The sequence below is a fragment of the Parasteatoda tepidariorum genome, chromosome 4 (assembly GCF_982258835.1).
Source record: "Parasteatoda tepidariorum strain Cologne lab strain chromosome 4, Ptep-v5.0, whole genome shotgun sequence".
Classification (NCBI taxonomy): Eukaryota; Metazoa; Arthropoda; class Arachnida; order Araneae; family Theridiidae; genus Parasteatoda; species Parasteatoda tepidariorum.
Window position 1 is genome coordinate 100,269,696 of NC_141758.1, and position 22,683 is coordinate 100,292,378.

The 22,683-nt window shown below is 31.2% G+C and overlaps 3 protein-coding genes and 1 long non-coding RNA gene across 4 annotated transcripts; all 4 read right to left on the reverse strand.

The window, feature by feature from the left end:
• On the reverse strand, positions 1 to 838 carry LOC147812079 (uncharacterized). Its single transcript, XR_015432893.1, has 4 exons — positions 692 to 838; positions 451 to 596; positions 210 to 355; positions 1 to 114 (listed from the first exon to the last, which is right to left on the reverse strand). It is a non-coding gene; the product is annotated as an uncharacterized LOC147812079 (long non-coding RNA).
• Positions 839 to 14,318: 13,480 nt separating this feature from the next.
• LOC147812080 (uncharacterized) lies at positions 14,319 to 14,939 on the reverse strand. Its single transcript, XM_087162324.1, has one exon. The coding sequence runs from the start codon at positions 14,937 to 14,939 to the stop codon at positions 14,319 to 14,321; it is 621 nt and encodes a 206-aa protein (XP_087018450.1).
• Positions 14,940 to 16,038: 1,099 nt separating this feature from the next.
• Positions 16,039 to 17,151, reverse strand: LOC147812081 (uncharacterized). Its single transcript, XM_087162325.1, has 3 exons — positions 17,121 to 17,151; positions 16,390 to 17,034; positions 16,039 to 16,301 (listed from the first exon to the last, which is right to left on the reverse strand). The coding sequence occupies exons 1-3, from the start codon at positions 17,149 to 17,151 to the stop codon at positions 16,039 to 16,041; spliced, it is 939 nt and encodes a 312-aa protein (XP_087018451.1).
• A 4,911-nt stretch (positions 17,152 to 22,062) lies between these two features.
• Positions 22,063 to 22,683, reverse strand: LOC147812082 (uncharacterized). Its single transcript, XM_087162326.1, has one exon. It carries the CDS (start codon positions 22,681 to 22,683, stop codon positions 22,063 to 22,065), a length of 621 nt encoding a protein of 206 aa, XP_087018452.1.

Consider the following 22,683-nt stretch of genomic DNA (forward strand, 5'->3'; position numbering starts at 1 on the left):
GCTTGTCAATTTTCTTTCCCTTGGGGTGGATCTTCTTTTTTCTTTCTTCTCTTCCGAACGAAAAAATGTTCCATGACAATCTTTCTTAATTGGAGAAAAATATCCCTTTTGAACCTTTAAATAGAAAATAAAACATGCTTGGCGTTAAAAATGATCAAAGATGAAATAACTGATTTGAAAAACAAGATATATAAAAAATATTAATATACCTTCAAAAGAGTATGTTCTCCAACATCAGAAAGCTTGTCAATTTTCTTTCCCTTGGGGTGGATCTTCTTTTTTCTTTCTTCTCTTCCGAACGAAAAAATGTTCCATGACAATCTTTCTTAATTGGAGAAAAATATCCCTTTTGAACCTTTAAATAGAAAATAAAACATGCTTGGCGTTAAAAATGATCAAAGATGAAATAACTGATTTGAAAAACAAGATATATAAAAAATATTAATATACCTTCAAAAGAGTATGTTCTCCAACATCAGAAAGCTTGTCAATTTTCTTTCCCTTGGGGTGGATCTTCTTTTTTCTTTCTTCTCTTCCGAACGAAAAAATGTTCCATGACAATCTTTCTTAATTGGAGAAAAATATCCCTTTTGAACCTTTAAATAGAAAATAAAACATGCTTGGCGTTAAAAATGATCAAAGATGAAATAACTGATTTGAAAAACAAGATATATAAAAAATATTAATATACCTTCAAAAGAGTATGTTCTCCAACATCAGAAAGCTTGTCAATTTTCTTTCCCTTGGGGTGGATCTTCTTTTTTCTTTCTTCTCTTCCGAACGAAAAAATGTTCCATGACAATCTTTCTTAATTGGAGAAAAATATCCCTTTTGAACCTTTAAATAGAAAATAAAACATGCTTGGCGTTAAAAATGATCAAAGATGAAATAACTGATTCGAAAAACAAGATATATAAAAAATATTAATATACCTTCAAAAGAGTATGTTCTCCTCTTTCCCTTGGGGTGGATCTTCTTTTTTCTTTCTTCTCTTCCGAACGAAAAAATGTTCCATGACAATCTTTCTTAATTGGAGAAAAATATCCCTTTTGAACCTTTAAATAGAAAATACTGGGCGTTAAAAATGATCAAAGATGAAATAACTGATTTGAGAAACATGATATATAAAAAATATTAATATACCTTCAGAAGAGTAAGTTCTCCAACATCAGAAAGCTTGTCAATTTTCTTTCCTTTGGAGTGGATCTTCTTTTTTCTTTCTTCTCTTCCGAACGAAAAAATGTTCCATGACAATCTTTCTTAATTGGAGAAAAAGTTCCCATCTGAGCTTTGAAAATGAGAATAAAGCATGGTTTGCTTTAAACATAATCTAAGATGAAATAACTTCAATATTTTTTGTAAGATTACAAGTTTCGTTTTTTATGTTTTTTATATGCTAGCTTTTTAATTTTTGGCAAAAAGAGTTTTTCTCTTCTTAAGATTTTGGTGAGTTAAAAATTGCAGATCATCTTGTTTTTTGAGAAAATCATACCTATTTGTATGTAATGACATTTTTTAAGAAATGTATGAAATTTTAATGAGTGAGTAATTATTTTGTGTTTAACTACTTCCACATTAACTATTGAGACATAAATACTTTCGGTAGACCTTGGTGTCAAAAGTCATTAAGAAAGGCTACATATCATGGAATAAGGCTATTTATTTAGAGTTTTTCAGTCAAAATCTAAAAATCAAAGTTTTTTTTCAATTATAAAAATCTTGTGCTGTCAGTGATCCACAAAGGCACATGTTTCTTTGAATGCATACCAATGAGTAGCAAAATAATCTACATATGGATTTAAAACAACTGGAATGACCTTTAAAGCGCAAAAAACTGAACTTTTGTACTGCTTTCACACTATTTACTGCCTTCTTCAAAGCTATGCAACTATAAAATTTGTTCGAAAAGAAACCTTATAATGAATAAATGAATGGGTGGTTGGGTGAATGAATTGATGTATCAAATTCAACGTAGATGGAAAATGAAGTATGCAACGAATCAGTGACTAGGCGAATCAGTAAATCGACATATTAGTAAATTGGATAATCATCGAGTGAGAAATTTAGCGGGAATTGAATCAGTTTATAAGAAAATAATAGTGATTTTACTTCTATAGATTTTGGTATTACAATCGGTGTTTTTTTTTCGTCAAGTTAAAAAAAAATTTGACATTAAATTGGAAACAGTTTTGAATAAGTGTTACGAAACACAAAATAATACCTTCAGCTTTTTCCCCCCATATATTACGGGGAGGGAGACCGTTACTAAAAAAAGTAAATTCAATTTGTGTGAATATGATCACAAAATTTAAAACTTTTTCATTTATGCAGAAAAAATAATTAAAAATTTATTGTTTACTCTCATTAAAAAAATAAGGTAACTTATTTTTAATGTTCGTACATTTAACGAAATTATAGAACAAAAAATAGAGTTACTCATAATAAATTATAGTTTAACTCTTATAGTAACTTTTAATTTTATTGTGATTAAGCTTCGTACGCTTAGTTTATTCTAATACTTTTTAAGCTCATTATTATCATTTATTATTTTATTTTAATTATAAATATTGTATTTTTCCTGCATGATAATTTGTTAGATAAAAACATCAAACAAGCTTCAAAATTATTTTAAAAAATACTGTTATAAAAGGATCTTACTTATTATTCTCATTATTAAAATTTATTATTTCATTTTATTTATAATTTTTGTATTTTTCGGTGGGATAATTCGATAGATCAAAAAATCAGTAAGCTTTAACGATAGTAAGAAGCACTGCTCTAAAAATATGTTATTTGAATCTTTGTGTTTAGTGCACGTATTACTTATTATTATATGTATTAGTCTTGTGCATGCATTAGTAATTAACTGTATGTATTTAAATATTATTTCCTTTTCACTAAATATTATATTAAATATTTCGACTCACAATTTTTAATCATCGGACAGCAGCTTCTGTTTACTTCATCATTTAGGCTCTCACAGCTTTTACTCATTTTCAAAACACAACCTTCCACCACGAATTCAAGACACAAAATGATTCTTATAATGTTTTTTACTTATTGTTGAAATTAGTTTGCAACAATGGACATTTTTACATAAAATAGTATTTGTTACTAACGGCAGTGATTGTTTATTTACATCTAATTGCTCTCTTGAAACAATGGTGTACACAGGTAAGCAAAAATTAAAATTAACTCAATATCATTTCATTTCTAGATAATATGAAAACGCACAGAACGAAATTCCGATATATTTACAAATTCAAAATTTTCGATTCTCTAGAAATTTGTATTTTTAGAATCTGAGTAAAAATATGTATAAATTAGAGTATTAAAAATAACATAACAACCGATTGATTTGAATAAGGTTATCATTAGAGCCCGGATTTTGATGACCTAAAAAGTCCCAATTAATACCCTTAAAAAGTGCAAAAAATGCCCTTAAAAAGTGCAAAAAATGCCTTTAAAAAGTGCGAAAAATGACCTTAAAAATGCGAAAATTGCGCTAGAAAGGCCTTTGACATGACTTAAATAAAGTAAAAATATTGAACTAAAACAATGTTTTACTTTTTAAAATTATTATGAGTCATTTCAAAAAATATAAAGCAATGCATTACTTGTCCTTGTTGAAAAATATGTTTTATATCCTAAAATAACAAAAAAAGGAAAATATATTGAGTACAAAACATTTTCATTTTGTATAGAAACTTTAATGAATATAACAACTTCCATCTCATAATATTACTAAATATCAGAATTACATTGGATTATTAAATTTTTTTTGATATTTTGAAATGTAAACCAGGATGTCTTGTCTGAAAGTAAATTTTTATTACTGGAGAAGCTTCTTTCAACGTCTACTGATGTTATTGGTGCGTACTTGAAAAAGACGGTCTCACTTACTGACTATTCTTCTTCAATTTGAAAAGATGTTGCTTCTCCTGTTAATATCCTAGAGATTTTCTTCACTGTTTGGAAGCCAGTGTAATAATAAAAAATGATAAAAAAATAATAAAAATTGGAAAAAATCAACAAAAAATTTTAAAAATGTCTTAAAATGGAAAATAAGCCAAAAAATTTAATGAAAAATGCCCTATAAATCTAAAAAAATGCTCTAAAGGACAAAAAATGTCCGAAAATGCAAAAAATGCAAAAAAATGCAAATGACATCAAAATCCGGGCCTTAGTTATCATAGTTGTCTAAATGTTAATTTGAGTCATTCTTTTTATTTTACTCTAAACAAGGATTCGAAAATATATATATAAAAAAATTACGAAATATAATGTATTCTTCTTTATAGTGAGGACATTTAAATGGCAGGTCAACAAGGTCACCTAACTTCAATAGTTAAGCTGAGGAAAAAGGGGGAAAGAGAGAATATATATATATATATATTAAAAGTTGACTCAGAATATTGGGTATCACTTAGAATTCAAAAATTTTGAACATTTTGCACCACAATTTAATTAACACGTTGAATGCCACGCTAATTTTATATTGCTTGCCCGTCTGACCAAACGGTAACTAACTACAAATTGAATTTGCAAATATTAGACAGATTTTGCTGGGTTTTTAAAGGGTATAACATGACATATCTGAAGAAAGTGATGAATTGTATAAGCTTACGAATTGCTTAGAAATAGTGGTGGATAAAAATCTTCTAAATTGAATTTATTGAACCAAGAATAACGATTAATAAACTACCACTTGAAAATATTTATTCGCTGTCCGGAGCAAGTTGACATCTCTGTGTATATAAATAAAACTATTTTTGTGTGTTCTATATTGCATTAATTTCTCCAAACCATTTAAGTAACGATAATAATATTAAAAATATTAAAAAATTTCGCGAATTATGTGTTTTCCCTTTCCCATTCATCCTTAACTTTAACTTAAAACCGCACCAATAATCCAAAGTAACCGTAATGGATGATTAAGACCAGAGGTACAATTTTTACCACGAAACCATAATAAAACCATAATAATCATCATGAACCATAACAGATTATTAAAATTGTGCATTAATAACCCAATACAAACTATAAATTTCAAATATAATTTGTATTTATGAATAACTTCTCAAATTTCAACAAATAAATTCCAAAACTCTTGAAACGCAAAATTTTCTTCTACTGGAGCAAAAGAAGAAAAATGCCGTTTTCCAGATGGTTTTAAAAACTAAAGAAATTCTTTTTCGCTCGTAATCATGCATTTTATACATATTGTGAGATTAAAAAAATTAAGTGAAGTTAGATAGTATCATGAAAAAATTGATGATGAAGTAGTAATGATGGTTTGATTTTAATGCAGGACTATTCATAACTGTGTCAGATATTTCAAAACTCTAAATTTGGAAATAAAAACTGAAATGTATAAAGCAGAAGCGGGTCTTGATGTTATTACTGAAACAGTTACGGGTTTCTTAAAATTTGTTGTTTTTGATATTGTTGTCTTAATTCTATTCTAAAAGAAACGGGTGCTAGCATTGATTTATTTTGTAAGGGTAAACTAACTTCAAACATGTTAACTGTTGAATAGCCTTTGTTAAATTGCCATCTGAAGCAAATCCAAATAGTTACATAGCTTCAGAAGTTGAAGTCGAATGTAAATATAAACCCGTTTCGGTTAGGTCGGTAGCAGATTAAGTAAATTCCTAGTCCTAGTGTTTTGATTTTATTGGGCACCTGGGTCGCGAAGCGACCCCTATCCCATTCATCTGGAATTTTGACACTGTTTTAGTTGAGCATTGAGGTAAGCAGGAAGTGGAGTTGCTTTTATGAATGTTTCAAGCACTTTGCTTGAATAACTAAAAATGAATAAAAAAACAAAATGATCAGCTTGCTCTATAGTCTATGGAAACGTTATTTTCAGAAGGGTTGATGAAATTATTTGTTTTGATAGTTATGATATGAGGCATCGGAGGTGAAATGTGCAGCTATTGGTCTGTAGTTTTTATCTTTGATATAATTTTCAAATTTAAAGATTTCATTAAAATTTGCTGTTTTACATTCCATGGCTTTATCGAAAAAATCTGCGTCTAGCTTGTATATATGCTGTGATAGAGTTGGTATTTTGAGGTCTGTATGTATATTGGTATTTCGGATGAACCATCTTGCACAGGTTATTTTTCTAAGGATCTTGTTTTGGAATTGGTTTAATCTCTTCAGTAGATGTTAAGGTATCGTTGTCCAGGCAGGTGAGACATAGGTAAATATTGGGCGGATCATTGCTGTATATAATAGCTTCTTCAGTTTAAGTGACATATTCTGATTATATATTAATGGCTGTATGGCTATTATTGCTGCATTTGCTTTATCTACTGTACTTTTGATATGATCATTCCAGGTGAGTTTGCTATTGATTATAAGGCCAAGATAATTTGCTTTTTTAACTATTATTGGTATATTGAGAATGTTTGGTTGAAGTTGTGGAAGTATTTTAATTCTTCTTTTTTGTATAATTAATATTTCTGATTTTCCAGCGTTTACCGCAGTTTTCCATTTTAAGCACCAGTCTTCCATTTCATATATATGGTCCTGTAGTTTTTGAAGAGCATGATTTGGGTTTCTGGATTTAATAATAATACTGGTGTCATCTGCGTAATAGGCTGTTATGCTGTTATAATCGGCTTTGTTTATAGGAAAATCATAAGTGTATAATATGTATAAAATCGGTCCCAGAATGTTGCCCTGAGGTACTCCGGCTGTGATGTTTCTCTTTGTAGATTTTTTGCTTTTGATGGTGACTTAAAATGTTCTATTAGAAAGATAACAGGATAGGAGTTTGATTATGCCGGTTGGAAAATTTAGCTGTATGAGTTTATATATTGTGCTAGTGTGCCATACTTTATCAAATGCTTTGGATATGTCGATCATCAGGAAGGCTATTGTCACGATTTTCGACTTTACAATCGGGTAATTACATATTAAATTGAAAATGTTACATATGAAACGGTGCGTCCTATATACGTTAATTTACTAATTCAGAAAATATAATTATAATTATCCAATTATATAATTGTTCTAAGCAGACATGCAATTTCATTTTTTGGCACTCAAAATATGGGTTTACTTAATATGGGTCCTTAAAATACGACTCTAAATAAAATTAGTAAAAGCAATCTAGGTTGCAGGCTCATACCTTTTCTTGTATTTCATTTTTGCTGGAAAACTAATTGCATGATTTGAGAAATGTTTTGGTGCAACTGCAAACATATTTTTCTCAAAAATAATATATTGCAAAAATAATTTTAAATTAATAATACCTATTTTATATGATTTCATTTTAATTTGAGAAAAAATTTCAGAGCTGTACTTTTGTCTCGCGTTAAATTTTACCAGCTCTTCATACAGTGTAGAAACATCAGTTTATTAAACAACTATTTTATGTTAAGCAAAAATAGATGTGACAGAAATAGATAATGATCTGTAAGATTTGAAACAAGGTAATCCTTCTTTTTACCTCCTGAATATTAATTCCACAGAGCGTGCCATTAAAATAATTTATTCTTCAGTTCTGTAGGTTTTAAGAATGTGTGGTAATAAGAACAACAATTTTGAAAACCACAATTTCTGGTTAACAGTTACTAAAAAACTACCAAATAAATGGTTTAAAAACGCATTATTTGGTTTTTATTATCAGCGTTATGTTTTATTTTTTAAACTAGATAAGTAATCACCATAGACTACGGTAAATTAACCAGAATATTTTTCTCCCTGTAGTTCCTACCTACTAAATATTTTTCCGAATAAAAAAAATAAATTTTGACACTCCTTTTGAGTTAAAACTCTGAAATTACACTGATATCAAATATTTAAGATTTCGGAAAGCCCTTAAAATATTTTCCTTTAAACTTATTTGAATCTAAAATTCTTGAAGTTAAACAAAACAGGAATTAAATTTTTTTTAATAGCAAAATTTTTATCCATTTGTAAAGAAAAATTTTATATTTCTTAGATGGCTACAAATATCCAATACAAAATGTATTAGTTTGTATTGTTCTATTTCATTCCTATTTTGGCGACTCGAGACTGAAAGATTTTTGGAAGAAAAAAAATGGAAGTAAAATGTGACAGTTTAATGAAAAATGTGATTATGTGATTTTTTTTATTGCTTGAAGAACACAAAATGGGGTTTTCTTCAGATGCATTTGTTCAATGATTTCGGCCAACATCTGTTCTCAGATATCAATTGATAAGAGATATCATTGATTTATTTTGTGCTAGTATTGAATCCCTTTGCAAGAATAATCAAAATTCAAACATGTTAACTAGAGAATGGGCTTTTGTTAAATCTTCATCTGAAACAAATCCAACACATAGCTTCGGAAGATGTAGCCAAATGTAAATATTAGCACGTTTTGATTAGGTTGATTACATATTAAGTAAATTAAAGTGAATGAAGGCATCAATAAAAAGTATCAACGCAAAATAAAGTGGTAAAAAAGTATATAATAAAGCATATATAATATAATAAGTAATATAATGAAGTATCTGTATACATAAAGACGATTCTCGTTGTAAGTACAAAACTGGTAAATTAGATTTTAAAAAATTAACTCTGAAATAACAGGTGAAATGAAAAAATAAAAAAAAGTAAATTTGAAAAACAGTAAATTGATACGAAAGAAATGTTCAACCTAGGTTAGAAAATATTGAAATGGTAATTAAAAAATAATGTATGTAAATGATCATAAAATCAGTAGCTACAACAAATGTTGATACTTGCCAGCAGATTGGACTAAATTTACAAACTGAAAACTAAGAATTGTTCAACCTAGGTAAGAAATAGTGAAATATCAATTGAAAAATAATGTTTGTTAGGGATCATAAAATTAATAATCCACTGCAACTGCTGGCACTAATGCAGACTGGTACTAAATTTATAAACTGAAACCTAAGAATTGTTCAACCTAGGTAAGAAATAGTGAAATGGCAATTAAAAAATAATGTATGTTAAGGATCATAAAATCAATAATCTACTGCAACTGCTGGCACTAATGCAGACTGGTACTAAATATATATATATTGAAACCAAAAAACTGTTCAACCCAGGTTGGAAAATAGTGAAATGGCAATTAAAAAATAATGTTTGTTAAGGATCATAAAATCAATAATCTACTGCAACTGCTGGCACTAATGCAGACTGGTACTAAATATATATGTTGAAACCAAAGAACTGTTCAACCCAGGTTGGAAAGTAGTGAAATGGCAATTGAAAAATAATGTTTGTTAAGGATCATAAAATCAATAATCTACTGCAACTGCTGGCACTAATGCAGACTGGTACTAAATATATATATATTGAAACCAAAAAACTGTTCAACCCAGGTTGGAAAATAGTGAAATGGCAATTAAAAAATAATGTTTGTTAAGGATCATAAAATCAATAATCTACTGCAACTGCTGGCACTAATGCAGACTGGTACTAAATATATATATTGAAACCAAAGAACTGTTCAACCCAGGTTGGAAAGTAGTGAAATGGCAATTAAAAAATGATGTTTGTTAAGGATCATAAAATCAATAATCTTCTGCAACTGCTGGCACTAATGCAGACTGGTACTAAATATATATGTTGAAACCAAAGAACTGTTCAACCCAGGTTGGAAAATAGTGAAATGGCAATTGAAAAATAATGTTTGTTAAGGATCATAAAATCAATAATCTACTGCAACTGCTGGCACTAATGCAGACTGGTACTAAATATATATGTTGAAACCAAAGAACTGTTCAACCCAGATTGGAAAATAGTGAAATGGCAATTGAAAAATAATGTTTGTTAAGGATCATAAAATCAATAATCTACTGCAACTGCTGGCACTAATGCAGACTGGTACTAAATATATATGTTGAAACCAAAAAACTGTTCAACCCAGATTGGAAAATAGTGAAATGGCAATTGAAAAATAATGTTTGTTAAGGATCATAAAATCAATGATATACTGCAACTGCTGGCACTAATGCAGACTGGTACTAAATATATATGTTGAAACCAAAGAACTGTTCTACCCAGGTTGGAAAATAGTGAAATGGCAATTGAAAAATAATGTTTGTTAAGGATCATAAAATCAATAATCTACTGCAACTGCTGGCACTAATGCAGACTGGTACTAAATATATATGTTGAAACCAAAGAACTGTTCAACCCAGATTGGAAAATAGTGAAATGGCAATTGAAAAATAATGTTTGTTAAGGATCATAAAATCAATAATCTACTGCAACTGCTGGCACTAATGCAGACTGGTACTAAATATATATGTTGAAACCAAAGAACTGTTCAACCCAGATTGGAAAATAGTGAAATGGCAATTGATAAATAATGTTTGTTAAGGATCATAAAATCAATAATCTACTGCAACTGCTGGCACTAATTCAGACTGGTACTAAATATATATGTTGAAACCAAAGAACTGTTCAACCCAGATTGGAAAATAGTGAAATGGCAATTGAAAAATAATGTTTGTTAAGGATCATAAAATCAATAATCTACTGCAACTGCTGGCACTAATGCAGACTGGTACTAAATATATATGTTGAAACCAAAGAACTGTTCAACCCAGATTGGAAAATAGTGAAATGGCAATTGAAAAATAATGTTTGTTAAGGATCATAAAATCAATGATCTACTGCAACTACTGGCACTAATGCAGACTGGTACTAAATATATATGTTGAAACCAAAGAACTGTTCAACCCAGGTTGGAAAATAGTGAAATGGCAATTGAAAAATAATGTTTGTTAAGGATCATAAAATCGATGATCTACTGCAACTGCTGGCACTAATGCAGACTGGTACTAAATATATATGTTGAAACCAAAGAACTGTTCAACCCAGGTTGGAAAGTAGTGAAATGGCAATTGAAAAATAATGTTTGTTAGGGAATCACATAAAATCAGTAGCTACTGGTACTAATGAAAATAATCCTTTGAGAAACATTATTGAAGTCGAAATTGTCGACAATTTTATCAATCTTCTACATATTATGCTAGTCTTAAAAAATTAATTCCGATCACTAACCCGTGTTAATTTTCGATCTTGCAATCGGAAAATCACATATTAAATTGCAAATGTTATACGGTGCTTCTTAATGTAAATGTAATGAAAATGTAAATGGTGCTTCTTAAATACGCTAATTTTCTAATTCAGGAAATATAATTATCTCTACGCATATAATTGTTCTAAATGGACAGGCGATTTTATTTTTTGACACTCAAAATATGTGTTTACTGTCATCCTTAAAATATGAATTTAACCAAAATACGACTTTGGTAAAACATTTTACGCAATACTTTTCAGTGGGGTATTTATTGAAACACCTCGAGAGAACTACACTCTTCATCAACGAAACCCCGATTTTTGCTCCGTCTTTCGAAGCGAACTAATTGCAATCAACAGGGGACTAGAGAAAATCTTGAGTGAAGGGCACCTTGGAAATACTTGGATACTATCTGACAGCCGTAGTTCAATTCAACACCTCAAAAATTGGGCCCTCATTGGAGATAAAACCAGTTTTTCGATCCTACAAAAAGTAAAGCTCATTTCCCAACAGCATGAGGTCCACTTTCAATGGATCCCGTCCCACGTCGATATCCACGGCAACGAGTTGGCTGACACTCTTGCAAAGAAGGGACTAGACCATCCAGTTCCCTCCACCTCAGAGCTTACATACCTTGAACTTTTTGCAAGGCAAAAGGCCCAGAACAAACAAAAGTGGCTGCTTCCACCTATTCACTACTGGTATAAAGCAGAAAGACCAGGACTCTCTCTATCTCTCCCTGGTGATAGGCAAACCAACACCTGCTTATCCCGACTGGCCAGTGGACACCTAAAAAGTCTCAAATTTTCTGCAAATCAAAAAATCTTTCCTCTTAGCCCTAAATGCCAACAAAACCAGGCATCACCTGAGCACATCTTGAACTGTTTAGGGCTGGACTGGAATGACATTCATTCCTCTCCCATTCTGATTTCGGATTTTCTGAATGTCAACGGATTCATTGATCTGGTCTGACCCCGTCAGACCAGATGGGAATTAGCAACAACAACAACAACAACGCAATACTTTTGCCTCCCGTTAAATTTTTACCACTTCTTTACTCTCTGTAGGAGAGTAAATCAAAAAAATGAAGAATTATAATATCAGAAATAAATTTGGTCACCTTAAGCAGAAATAGTTGTCGATAATTTATAGTGACAGTTATTAATTAAAAGTAAGAAATGCTTGCAAGTTAAACGAAAAGGAAAAAAATCATTGTATTTCTTTATGATTACTGCTTCGCTCGTTTAGGTAATTTTTATAGTTTCACATATATTAATTATATTTATTAAGCTCTATTGTATTATTGAAAACACTAAGCAAACGCTTAAGTAGTTTAATTTTAAAATTAGTTATATGCATTGTAAAGAAAGAATATCATTAATTTGTGAATGTCATTAAACCGTTGGCTGACTTTATTTTCTTTTTCTTTTATATTTAATGAAATAAATATTTAATGAAATGCTGTGACTTACAATTTTAAGCCATCTTTCTAACCTTTACATTTTCTTTTTTCAACGGCATCTTTTATTTCTTCAGTTAGTCTTCAAAAACTTTCTCTCAACTTCAAAAAATAACCTTCACACACGAAATCCAAACGTAAAATGATCTTAATAATGATTTTTATATATTGTTCAGATTAGCTGGCAACAATGGATACTTTTACAGCTAATAATATTTATTTCTTTTCACTGTAATTGTTTAACTACATCTTTTAGCTTTGTTGTAACAATGGTGTACACAAAAAATTTTTTTAAAAACCAACTCAATAGCAATTGTTGGAGAGTGAATTTATTTAATTTTTCGAATACACAAGGAGTCATAATTTACATAGATTTGATATTTAGATTTACACAATTAGTATTTTAGCAGTGTTTTTCGCAAAATCCACCCCCAAACAGATATTTTTAAAATCCCTGTAAATATTTATACAAAAATTCCAAATTAACATAACTAATGTTCTGTAAAGTATGAAAGAATCGTTTTATTTTATCTCCTAAATCCTAATTTGAGTTATTCTTCTGTTTAACTTCAGGCATGATTTTTAAAATATATATTTATACTATAATATATATTTCAAAAGGTCCTCCTCTCCTCTATACTCCTCTCTAGTAAAAAAATTTGACAAGTGGGTCAATGTATTGCCAAGGTTAAACTAAAGGAAAACAAAGCCAGAGGGGACATGCACTTTTTATTTTATAACCGTCGTGGAACAGCCAACCCAGTTTTTTGGATTTACCACTACTAATGTTCAATTCTATCTTTCTTGCAATTTAGAACCCAATCCAGAAGACGAGGGAGCTCCTGGATCGAGTATTGAGAGAAATTTGCCTTCGTGGAGGACTTTTTGATGGAGCTAACCCGCATTTGCGTTACACGGAGAGGACGAGTGTTGAGTACGGCAAGCAATATACCCTATTTCTTCCACTCCTATATTTTACTTAACCTTAAAAGAAATACAAAAAACGTTCTACATATTTCTAAACTTAAACTAGAGTTCTATTGTACAAGTTAAAAGTTATTGAAGACATAAGTAAACGCTTTTACCTAATTCTCCACAATACAAAAATTATCTAATTCTTATTTCATAACGTAACAATCCTCCCACCGTTTTGATTGGTGGTTTGCTTAACTAATCAAAACTATTTATATTTTTATGAATTAAATGAATGAAAATTATAAAGTTAAAAACTATTGTTCCGAAAGTCCAAGTTTCAGTTCAAAAATTTAATTGGCACTTTAATTAGTCTTCCACTTCTCGTTCTTCCGGTACTCAACACTCGTGGTCTTCCTCTACCTGAAAGTCATTCTCTGGTTTATTCTTACATGCTTCATTATTTATTAGATTAGGTTCAGCTGATGAGTAAATTTCGAGTGGGAAAATCTTCTGCGCATTCCTGACCAGTTCACAGGATGGAGTTTTAAGGCGAACCACTCGTACTTGCCCATCTTTACCAGGAAAAACATCAATTATTTTAGCCATTGGCTATAAAATTCTTTTTTTACCGTCAGTTTCGATTAAAACAATATCTCCTACTTTCAAAGGTTCTGCCGGTTTACTCCTTGATGGTCGTTGTAATGATTGCCCAAGATATTCACTTCGAAATCTTTCTCTTAAACCAATGCGCAAATTTTGCTGGTACCTTAATTTTTTATTCAAATTTGCTTCATCAAGTTGATCTAAATCTGGCACTCCGACATCATCTATTTCTGTCAAGAACATAGCTGGCGTCAATGGAATGAGTCCTTGTTCCGAGACATAAGTGAGAGGTCTAGAATTTACTACTGCTCACAATCACAAAGGACGCTCATCATTTCTTCATAATTTAAAACTGATTGGCCTAAAACTCTACGAAGAAGTTTTTTAACCATTTGCACCATTCTTTCCCAAAATCCTCCCCACCATGGAGAAGCAGGAGGATTAAAGTTCCATTGAATCCTATTCACAGATGCTTCGATTTCGATCATTTTCCAATCTAATGATTTAAATAGATTGTTAGCTCCTGTAAAATTGGTGCCATTATCGCTATAAATAACTTTTGGTCTTCCTCTTCTGTCTATAAATCGTCGTAAACCAAGCAAAAAACTTTGTGTTGAATGAGAAGTTATTAATTCCAAATGGATGGCTCTGTAGACAGCACATGTAAATATAATTATCCATGCTTTGCATTTTTCTCCAAGCATCAAAGGTCCCGCCAAATCTATTCCTGTTGCTTGAAACACCAATGCATCTTTGACTCTGTTTTCAGGTAACATTCCTGGATTGCATTCGATACTCGTAGTCTGGTGTCTTTTACATCTCACGCAACGAGCTAAAACTTTGCGAATCGTCTTGCGAGCTCTTATAATCCAAAATCGTTCTCTTAATTTAGACATCAATATCTGAATCCCCGCATGGCACATACTTTCGTGCATGTAAAAAATCATTAATTCCACAAGTTTACGTGTGCTTGGAAGCAGTATAAGACTGATAAAGCTTTCAAAATCTTCTTTTTCAGTTAACTTGGTGCTTACTCTTATGATACCTACTTCGTCTTTAAAGATGCATAAAACCTTGCGCTTACTTCGTCTTTAAATGACTTTTGCTGAATCTGCTTCATTAATACTTTTTCAACCTCATTCAATTCGTACAACTTCAGCTCACCAATCTCTCGTTCGGTTCTTGTTTTCTGAGCATTTTTAAGGAATCTTAGAATCCATGCCGTAATTCTTAAGATTTTTATGTAACTCGAAAAATATGCTAGTATCCATGAATTTTCAGTGTTCTCGCAGGTAAGAGTTGCTACAACGGCTTTTCTCTGCTCTAAGTATATTTCCTCTTCATTTTCTATTGTGTTAGAATTAGGCAACTCTTTTTTAGACTTGAACAACCAAAGTGGTCCCTCCCACCATTTAGTTTTTATAGCTTTGAAACAGTGCATCCTCTGGATGCACTGTCTAGATGCTCTAATACCAGGAACATGTTTCCAATGTTTGGGATCACTACATTCGCGTATTTTCTTCACTCTGTTACAAACGAATGTTCCCCAGGGAAGGTCATTCTTCTTAATCCAGAACAAGGCAGTTGTTGAATCCGTCCAATAATATGTTTCATTTAAGAGTTAAACTTTTCGTGACGAATTCAGATAACTTAGCTCCAATATAACAAGCTAATAATTCAAGTCTTGGAATCGTAATTTTTCGCAGTGGTGAAACACTTGACTTTGCCTGTAAAAGTTGCACTTTAATTTCATCTTGCGATTCACTTCTAAGAAAAATGACGGTTGCGTACGAATTCGTTGAAGCGTCAGCAAAAACATGCAAACTACCCTTAATTTTATTAACTGCTGTTGCTTGGCGAGGAATTCTTACTGATGATAATAAAGGTAAATCCTCAAGCCAAACTAAGAATTCCTTTTTCAAACCTTCTGTTAATACGGTGTCCAAATTTAGTTTTTCTTGCTAACTTCTTTGCAGAATCAATTTTGGTATCAATGTGACTGGACAACTAAATCCAAGTGGATCAAATATTCTTTGAGCTATCACTGTGTGCTTTGAACACTGTAGGCCGTGTGATTTTTATATCTTTCATCTTCATTTTTGGTACATCACAAAACAAGGAATCTTCTCGTTTGTCCCACAGTAATCCAAATACTTTAGTTACTTCAGCTTTATCTTCATCATTATGTATTTTCGTAAGCTCCCAGCATCTTAAGTCAAATTTTCCTTTGACAATCATTTCGGTCGATTTATTAATGAAGTTCCGCAATTCCACTTCAGTATTCACTGAAGAAACACAATTATCCACATAATAAGAAGATAATAACTTCTCGGCAATTTCAGAGTCAAACTGTCTCAAATAAAATTTGATAACTGCTCCCAAGAAGAAACGGACTGCAGTTTACTCCGAACACTACACGACAATGTCTGAAAAGTTTTATTTCTGTCTGATTATCATCCTTCCACCACAAGAAACGTAAGTAGTCACGATCTTTATCACTTACTGAAATTTGAAAAAAGGCACCTTTTATATCGGAAATTGCCCCGATGTTGTTTTCTCTAAATTGTAGAATTATAACGGGTATTAGTTCCAGCAAATTTGGCTGCTTGGCTAAGCAATCATTTAATGAAAAATATCCTTTCTGCTTGGCAGACGCATCAAAAACGGGTCTCACCGGAGTTGTCAAGCTGTTTTTAAAAAATGCTCTGTGAGGAAGGTAATGTGCACTACTGCTTTTAAGTTGTTCAGGGACTTCTTCTATAACACCTTCTTTACACCAATTTTCAAAAACTGTATTGTAGTCGAAAAATCTATTAGCTTCATTAAGTTTTGCTGTAGTAGATAGTAATCTTTTTTCGGCTACTTTTCTATTGTCAGGTAAGATGTTCGCTTCCTTGATCAACGGTAAATAAATTTCATACCGTCCTTCAGAATTCAATTTAACTGTTCTTTCGAAGTACACTTGAACTGCGTCTTCTATTTCCTTTTGATCTTTTATTTCACGTGCATCTGTTATACCTATTGCTTTAAGTTTTCAAAGGTCCTATGACAGTATTCTGAGTTAATAGAGAAATCAAAATATTCGAATGATTGGCCTCAATTACTGAGGGTTTCATTTTCCCCATAATGACTCATCCTAAATAAGTTTCTGCTGCAGTTAAACCACACTCCATATTGCATACTTTCCGAGTGTAAAGTTTTCCTGCTTCATCGGATCCAATTAATAACTCAAAAGGCTGTCGATGATTCCCAATATCACTAAGTGAGATGCGCTTCAGTACCATTTCTTGTACCCAAGGTCCATCATGAAGTCGTGGAACAAAACTGCAAATTTTATGTTGATCCAAAACTTGCATATTACAACTATAACTATTTTTCAAATCGGTAACTTTAATAGAAAAAAAGGTTATGAATTTCGCTGCATGATTTTGACCCTCGAAATAAGTTATAAATCAATGTTTGAGTATCAATTTGACGAAATTTCAGTTCCTCAACAGTGCTCTTCAGAATATATGAGCGTTGAGAGCCAGTGTCAATTAATGCTCTTATAGTATATTTTCCTTCTTTACTCTCAATATTTACCATTAAAGTTTGAAGGAATATCTCTCCAGAACAGCAGGAATTCGCAAGTATTACATTTTGGCATTCACTCTCATCTTTTACTTCCGGCTTGTTTGGCGATAATTCTGCACACATGATCGACCAATGTCTCTTAGAGTAAATTAGACATTTAACAGATTAACAATATTTTGCTTAATGTCCAAACTTAAGGCATATAAAGCAAGCTTTCTTATTTTTAATTAGTTCTTGCTTCTGATGGTAAGCCAATTTGGCTACCGTAAAACAGTCTTTACTGTCATGGTTTTTGTCGCAAAATAGACAGCTTTTATCTACCACAGTCCTCGACCTTTTACTTCCAGAAAATAACCCATTTGCTGTTGGTATAAATAGATCAGCTTTAGTCCTCCTTTCTTTCTTAGTACCAGCAGCGATAAATTTGAATCCAGTTTCACCAAAGAAATTCGTTGTTCTCCTTCCCCTTCGTTTCTCAGAAACGATAGCAGTTGCTTCAATTTAATCTTAAAATCTCTTCAGGAATGCACGATTCAACCAAAGGGAATAACATTGCTGCATATTTGTCACTGGTCATACCTATTGACTCTAAAGAACGAAGGTAGGATTCCAACTTATCGTATAAATGAGTTACATTTATTCTTCTCGGTAGTTCTGTGGCATTTTTAATAACTAGATTCAATAATTCTCTGACATAAAATTCGATTGATAATTCTTCAGCACCAAATCTATTTTTTAAGCATTCAATAACTTTATCATAATTCTCAGCAGTGGCGGGGAAACTCTCCATGATTTTTCTAGCTCTGGAACCAACTACGGTAGCTTGATATAAATAATGGAATTTATCTTCTTTTTCCATTTCTAGGTCATCGTGAATACGCTTAAACTGATTTCAGAATGCAAGCCAATCCTTAATGTCACCTCCAAATTGTTTCAATTCAATCTTGGGTAATTTTAATTTTCGTCTGCTTAGCTTTTGGCGACGAACTAAGAGAAGCCAAAGAAGGTTCAACTTTCTTATTGTAATAGTCTGCAATTTCTACACGAGCGAGATCCATTTTTTCACTATACTCTTCTGTACTTGTATGTTCTATTTCAAATTCTTCATCAGTTTCAAACTTTTTTTTCTAGTACTCTTGAGTCAAATTCATTAAATATTCCATACAGTCGTTCTAACGTGGCACTTTCAATTTTTAATACTCCATCATCTGGTAACTCTTTATTTAATTCTTCGAATAAAGTATTAAACGTTTCGGAAAAGGAAGCTCTTGTTGCTCCACGTTTTCTTAATATTACATCTATTCTTAACTATGATATTAAACTTAACTTTTAATTTTGATCAATGAAATAAATCGCGTAACAAACGTGTTTACAACTAACCTGCTACTATTGCCTTTTATCAAGTCCGGGGTTACCACAAATGTTGAATACGGCAAGAAATATACCCTATTTCTTCCACTCCCATATTTTATTTAACCAAATTCTTAAAAGAAATACAAAAAATGTTCTACATATTTCTAAACTTAAGCTAGAGTTCTATTCGCGATCGCAACGAACTATAGGGGGCGTTGTTGTATGAGACGGATACCTGCGATTTCGATATGAACAGTCATTCAGTTACTCTAGAGACGTCTTTAATGTAGCACGTAACTTTGCAACGTTCCTTTTCTATCGTGGCCAATTAAATTTAAAAAAGAAAAATTTTTAATATCCTTTCTTATGCAAACGAAAACAAAATGGTATCTCTTTTTTTAGAGAAGGAACATCCAAAACACATCGGAAAAATATTTGCACATAAACAGAAAAAAATATGTATATTCTTATAAGAGTTAAAACCTAATGCCCGAAAAATAGTTTTACTAAATTTAATGATATAACATGAAAGGCCTATTTAAACTTTACATTCTATAGTTTTAAGAATCATATTAGTTCAAAAATTAAAATGAACAAAAAGTATACATAAGCCTCATAATTTTATGAAATTTAATTCAGTAAAAAAGGTTTTTTGAAAACAATTTTTATTGAAAAATTTCAAGTTTCAATAAAAATCATTATTTAGAAACTAAAAAACGTAAAATAAGGAATGCTTACGATACAAAGCAAAAATGAAAAACCCAATTCTAAAAATTCTTTACATTAAAATAAACAACTTTCATGTTTTTTCTTTTTTGATTCATAATCGGACACAGAAAACCATTCTATAGAGAACTATCATTTAAATCAAATAAGAAAAAAATTACTTAAAAGTAAAATTTTTTATTTTATAAAAATCAACACTTACCTGCTTTATAAATCAGAAGAATTCCAAAATGATTTGCTCTTCGATTTTTGTTACCATTTTTTAGTGCTATGAAAATTCGTCTTTGGGAATTGCCAAAAATAGAACAAGATGCAATTTTATTTTTTCAGGAGCGAAATATTTTGCCCATTGTCCACCGAAATCCGATAAACTACTTTGATTTTAAATAAAGTGTTTTATTTTATGATTTGTTGGTGTAGATTGGTGGCACTTAAAAACCGCCAAATCTGTAGTTGCGGTGACGTTATTACGTAAGTACGGAAACATATTACTTCAAACATTAGTATATGCAAGAAGTATACATTGGCACATAATTTTATACCATTTAATTTTTCAAAACAATTATTTTAGCAACAATTTTTATCAAAAAGTTATAAACTAAAAAAAGTAAAATAAAGAAATCTTAGGATAAAAAAACGATTTTAAAAATTCCTCATATTGAAATAAAAGACTTCCATATTGTTTTTCTCTTCATTCTTATAGTTCTTAATCAGACGTAAAAAGGCATTCTGTAGAGAACTATTATCAAATAAGAAAAAAAAATTATACAAGCTAATTTTTTATTATTAAAATCATGACACTTACCTTCTTTAAAAATCCGCAGAATTCCAAACGAAATGTTCTTCGTTTGAAAGTTTTATTTTCAAATAATATGTACATAGATTATCCCTTTATTACTTTTAGATAACATACCACACATCAAAATTTTATAATTGTAAGATCTCGATATGAATTTGAATATGTAGCTTAAAAACAGAACAGCTGAATTCTAGTTGAAATTGTCTATTCTTTCAAAACTAAGAAATACTTACCAAAAAAACGATAAAAAAATTTATTAATCATCAGCACAAATGACACTATTTCAAGTAATTTGGATGATTCTTTATTGTTGTTTTCCGAATTATATAGATACAGAAATATATACCGTTCTATAACAAAGAAGAATATTCTATAACAATTGCTGTTCTTGACGTTCAGAATTCACATTTATTTATTGAAATGACGAAAGCAATGTTGACTTCAGTTTAATTTGTAATGAATTGAAGACAGAAGAAATGCATTTTACCTTGAAACACACATCTGTAACAGTATGTCATAGCGAAATCGGAAGTTATCAGTTGCAAGTTTGTTGATAATAGAAGTTGAAAATTATTGAGGAATTTTCTTCAAATGTTTGGCGTGTTCTGTTTCTGAAAGATTTAGCAATGTTCTGGAGAGTTTTTTCAAGTTTTTCGGCTTTTTCCTTAGGGAAATTTTGCTTCTTATTTCGTGCAAAGAAAATGGCGACCGACTCTGACAGTGATTCTGGTGGAACTGAATGAAAACGTGATAAATTAATGTCTGATATTTACAGGCTCCCGCTAGACGGCGTACTCGAGCGTTGCGATCGCGAATTGTACAAGTTAAAAGTTATTGAAGACATAAGTAAACGCTTTTACCTAATTCTCCACAATACAAAAATTATCTAATTCTTATTTCATAACGTAACAATCCTCCCACCGTTTTGATTGGTGGTTTGCTTAACTAATCAAAACTATTTATATTTTTATGAATTAAATGAATGAAAATTATAAAGTTAAAAACTATTGTTCCGAAAGTCCAAGTTTCAGTTCAAAAATTTAATTGGCACTTTAATTAGTCTTCCACTTCTCGTTCTTCCGGTACTCAACACTCGTGGTCTTCCTCTACCTGAAAGTCATTCTCTGGTTTATTCTTACATGCTTCATTATTTATTAGATTAGGTTCAGCTGATGAGTAAATTTCGAGTGGGAAAATCTTCTGCGCATTCCTGACCAGTTCACAGGATGGAGTTTTAAGGCGAACCACTCGTACTTGCCCATCTTTACCAGGAAAAACATCAATTATTTTAGCCATTGGCTATAAAATTCTTTTTTTACCGTCAGTTTCGATTAAAACAATATCTCCTACTTTCAAAGGTTCTGCCGGTTTACTCCTTGATGGTCGTTGTAATGATTGCCCAAGATATTCACTTCGAAATCTTTCTCTTAAACCAATGCGCAAATTTTGCTGGTACCTTAATTTTTTATTCAAATTTGCTTCATCAAGTTGATCTAAATCTGGCACTCCGACATCATCTATTTCTGTCAAGAACATAGCTGGCGTCAATGGAATGAGTCCTTGTTCCGAGACATAAGTGAGAGGTCTAGAATTTACTACTGCTCACAATCACAAAGGACGCTCATCATTTCTTCATAATTTAAAACTGATTGGCCTAAAACTCTACGAAGAAGTTTTTTAACCATTTGCACCATTCTTTCCCAAAATCCTCCCCACCATGGAGAAGCAGGAGGATTAAAGTTCCATTGAATCCTATTCACAGATGCTTCGATTTCGATCATTTTCCAATCTAATGATTTAAATAGATTGTTAGCTCCTGTAAAATTGGTGCCATTATCGCTATAAATAACTTTTGGTCTTCCTCTTCTGTCTATAAATCGTCGTAAACCAAGCAAAAAACTTTGTGTTGAATGAGAAGTTATTAATTCCAAATGGATGGCTCTGTAGACAGCACATGTAAATATAATTATCCATGCTTTGCATTTTTCTCCAAGCATCAAAGGTCCCGCCAAATCTATTCCTGTTGCTTGAAACACCAATGCATCTTTGACTCTGTTTTCAGGTAACATTCCTGGATTGCATTCGATACTCGTAGTCTGGTGTCTTTTACATCTCACGCAACGAGCTAAAACTTTGCGAATCGTCTTGCGAGCTCTTATAATCCAAAATCGTTCTCTTAATTTAGACATCAATATCTGAATCCCCGCATGGCACAT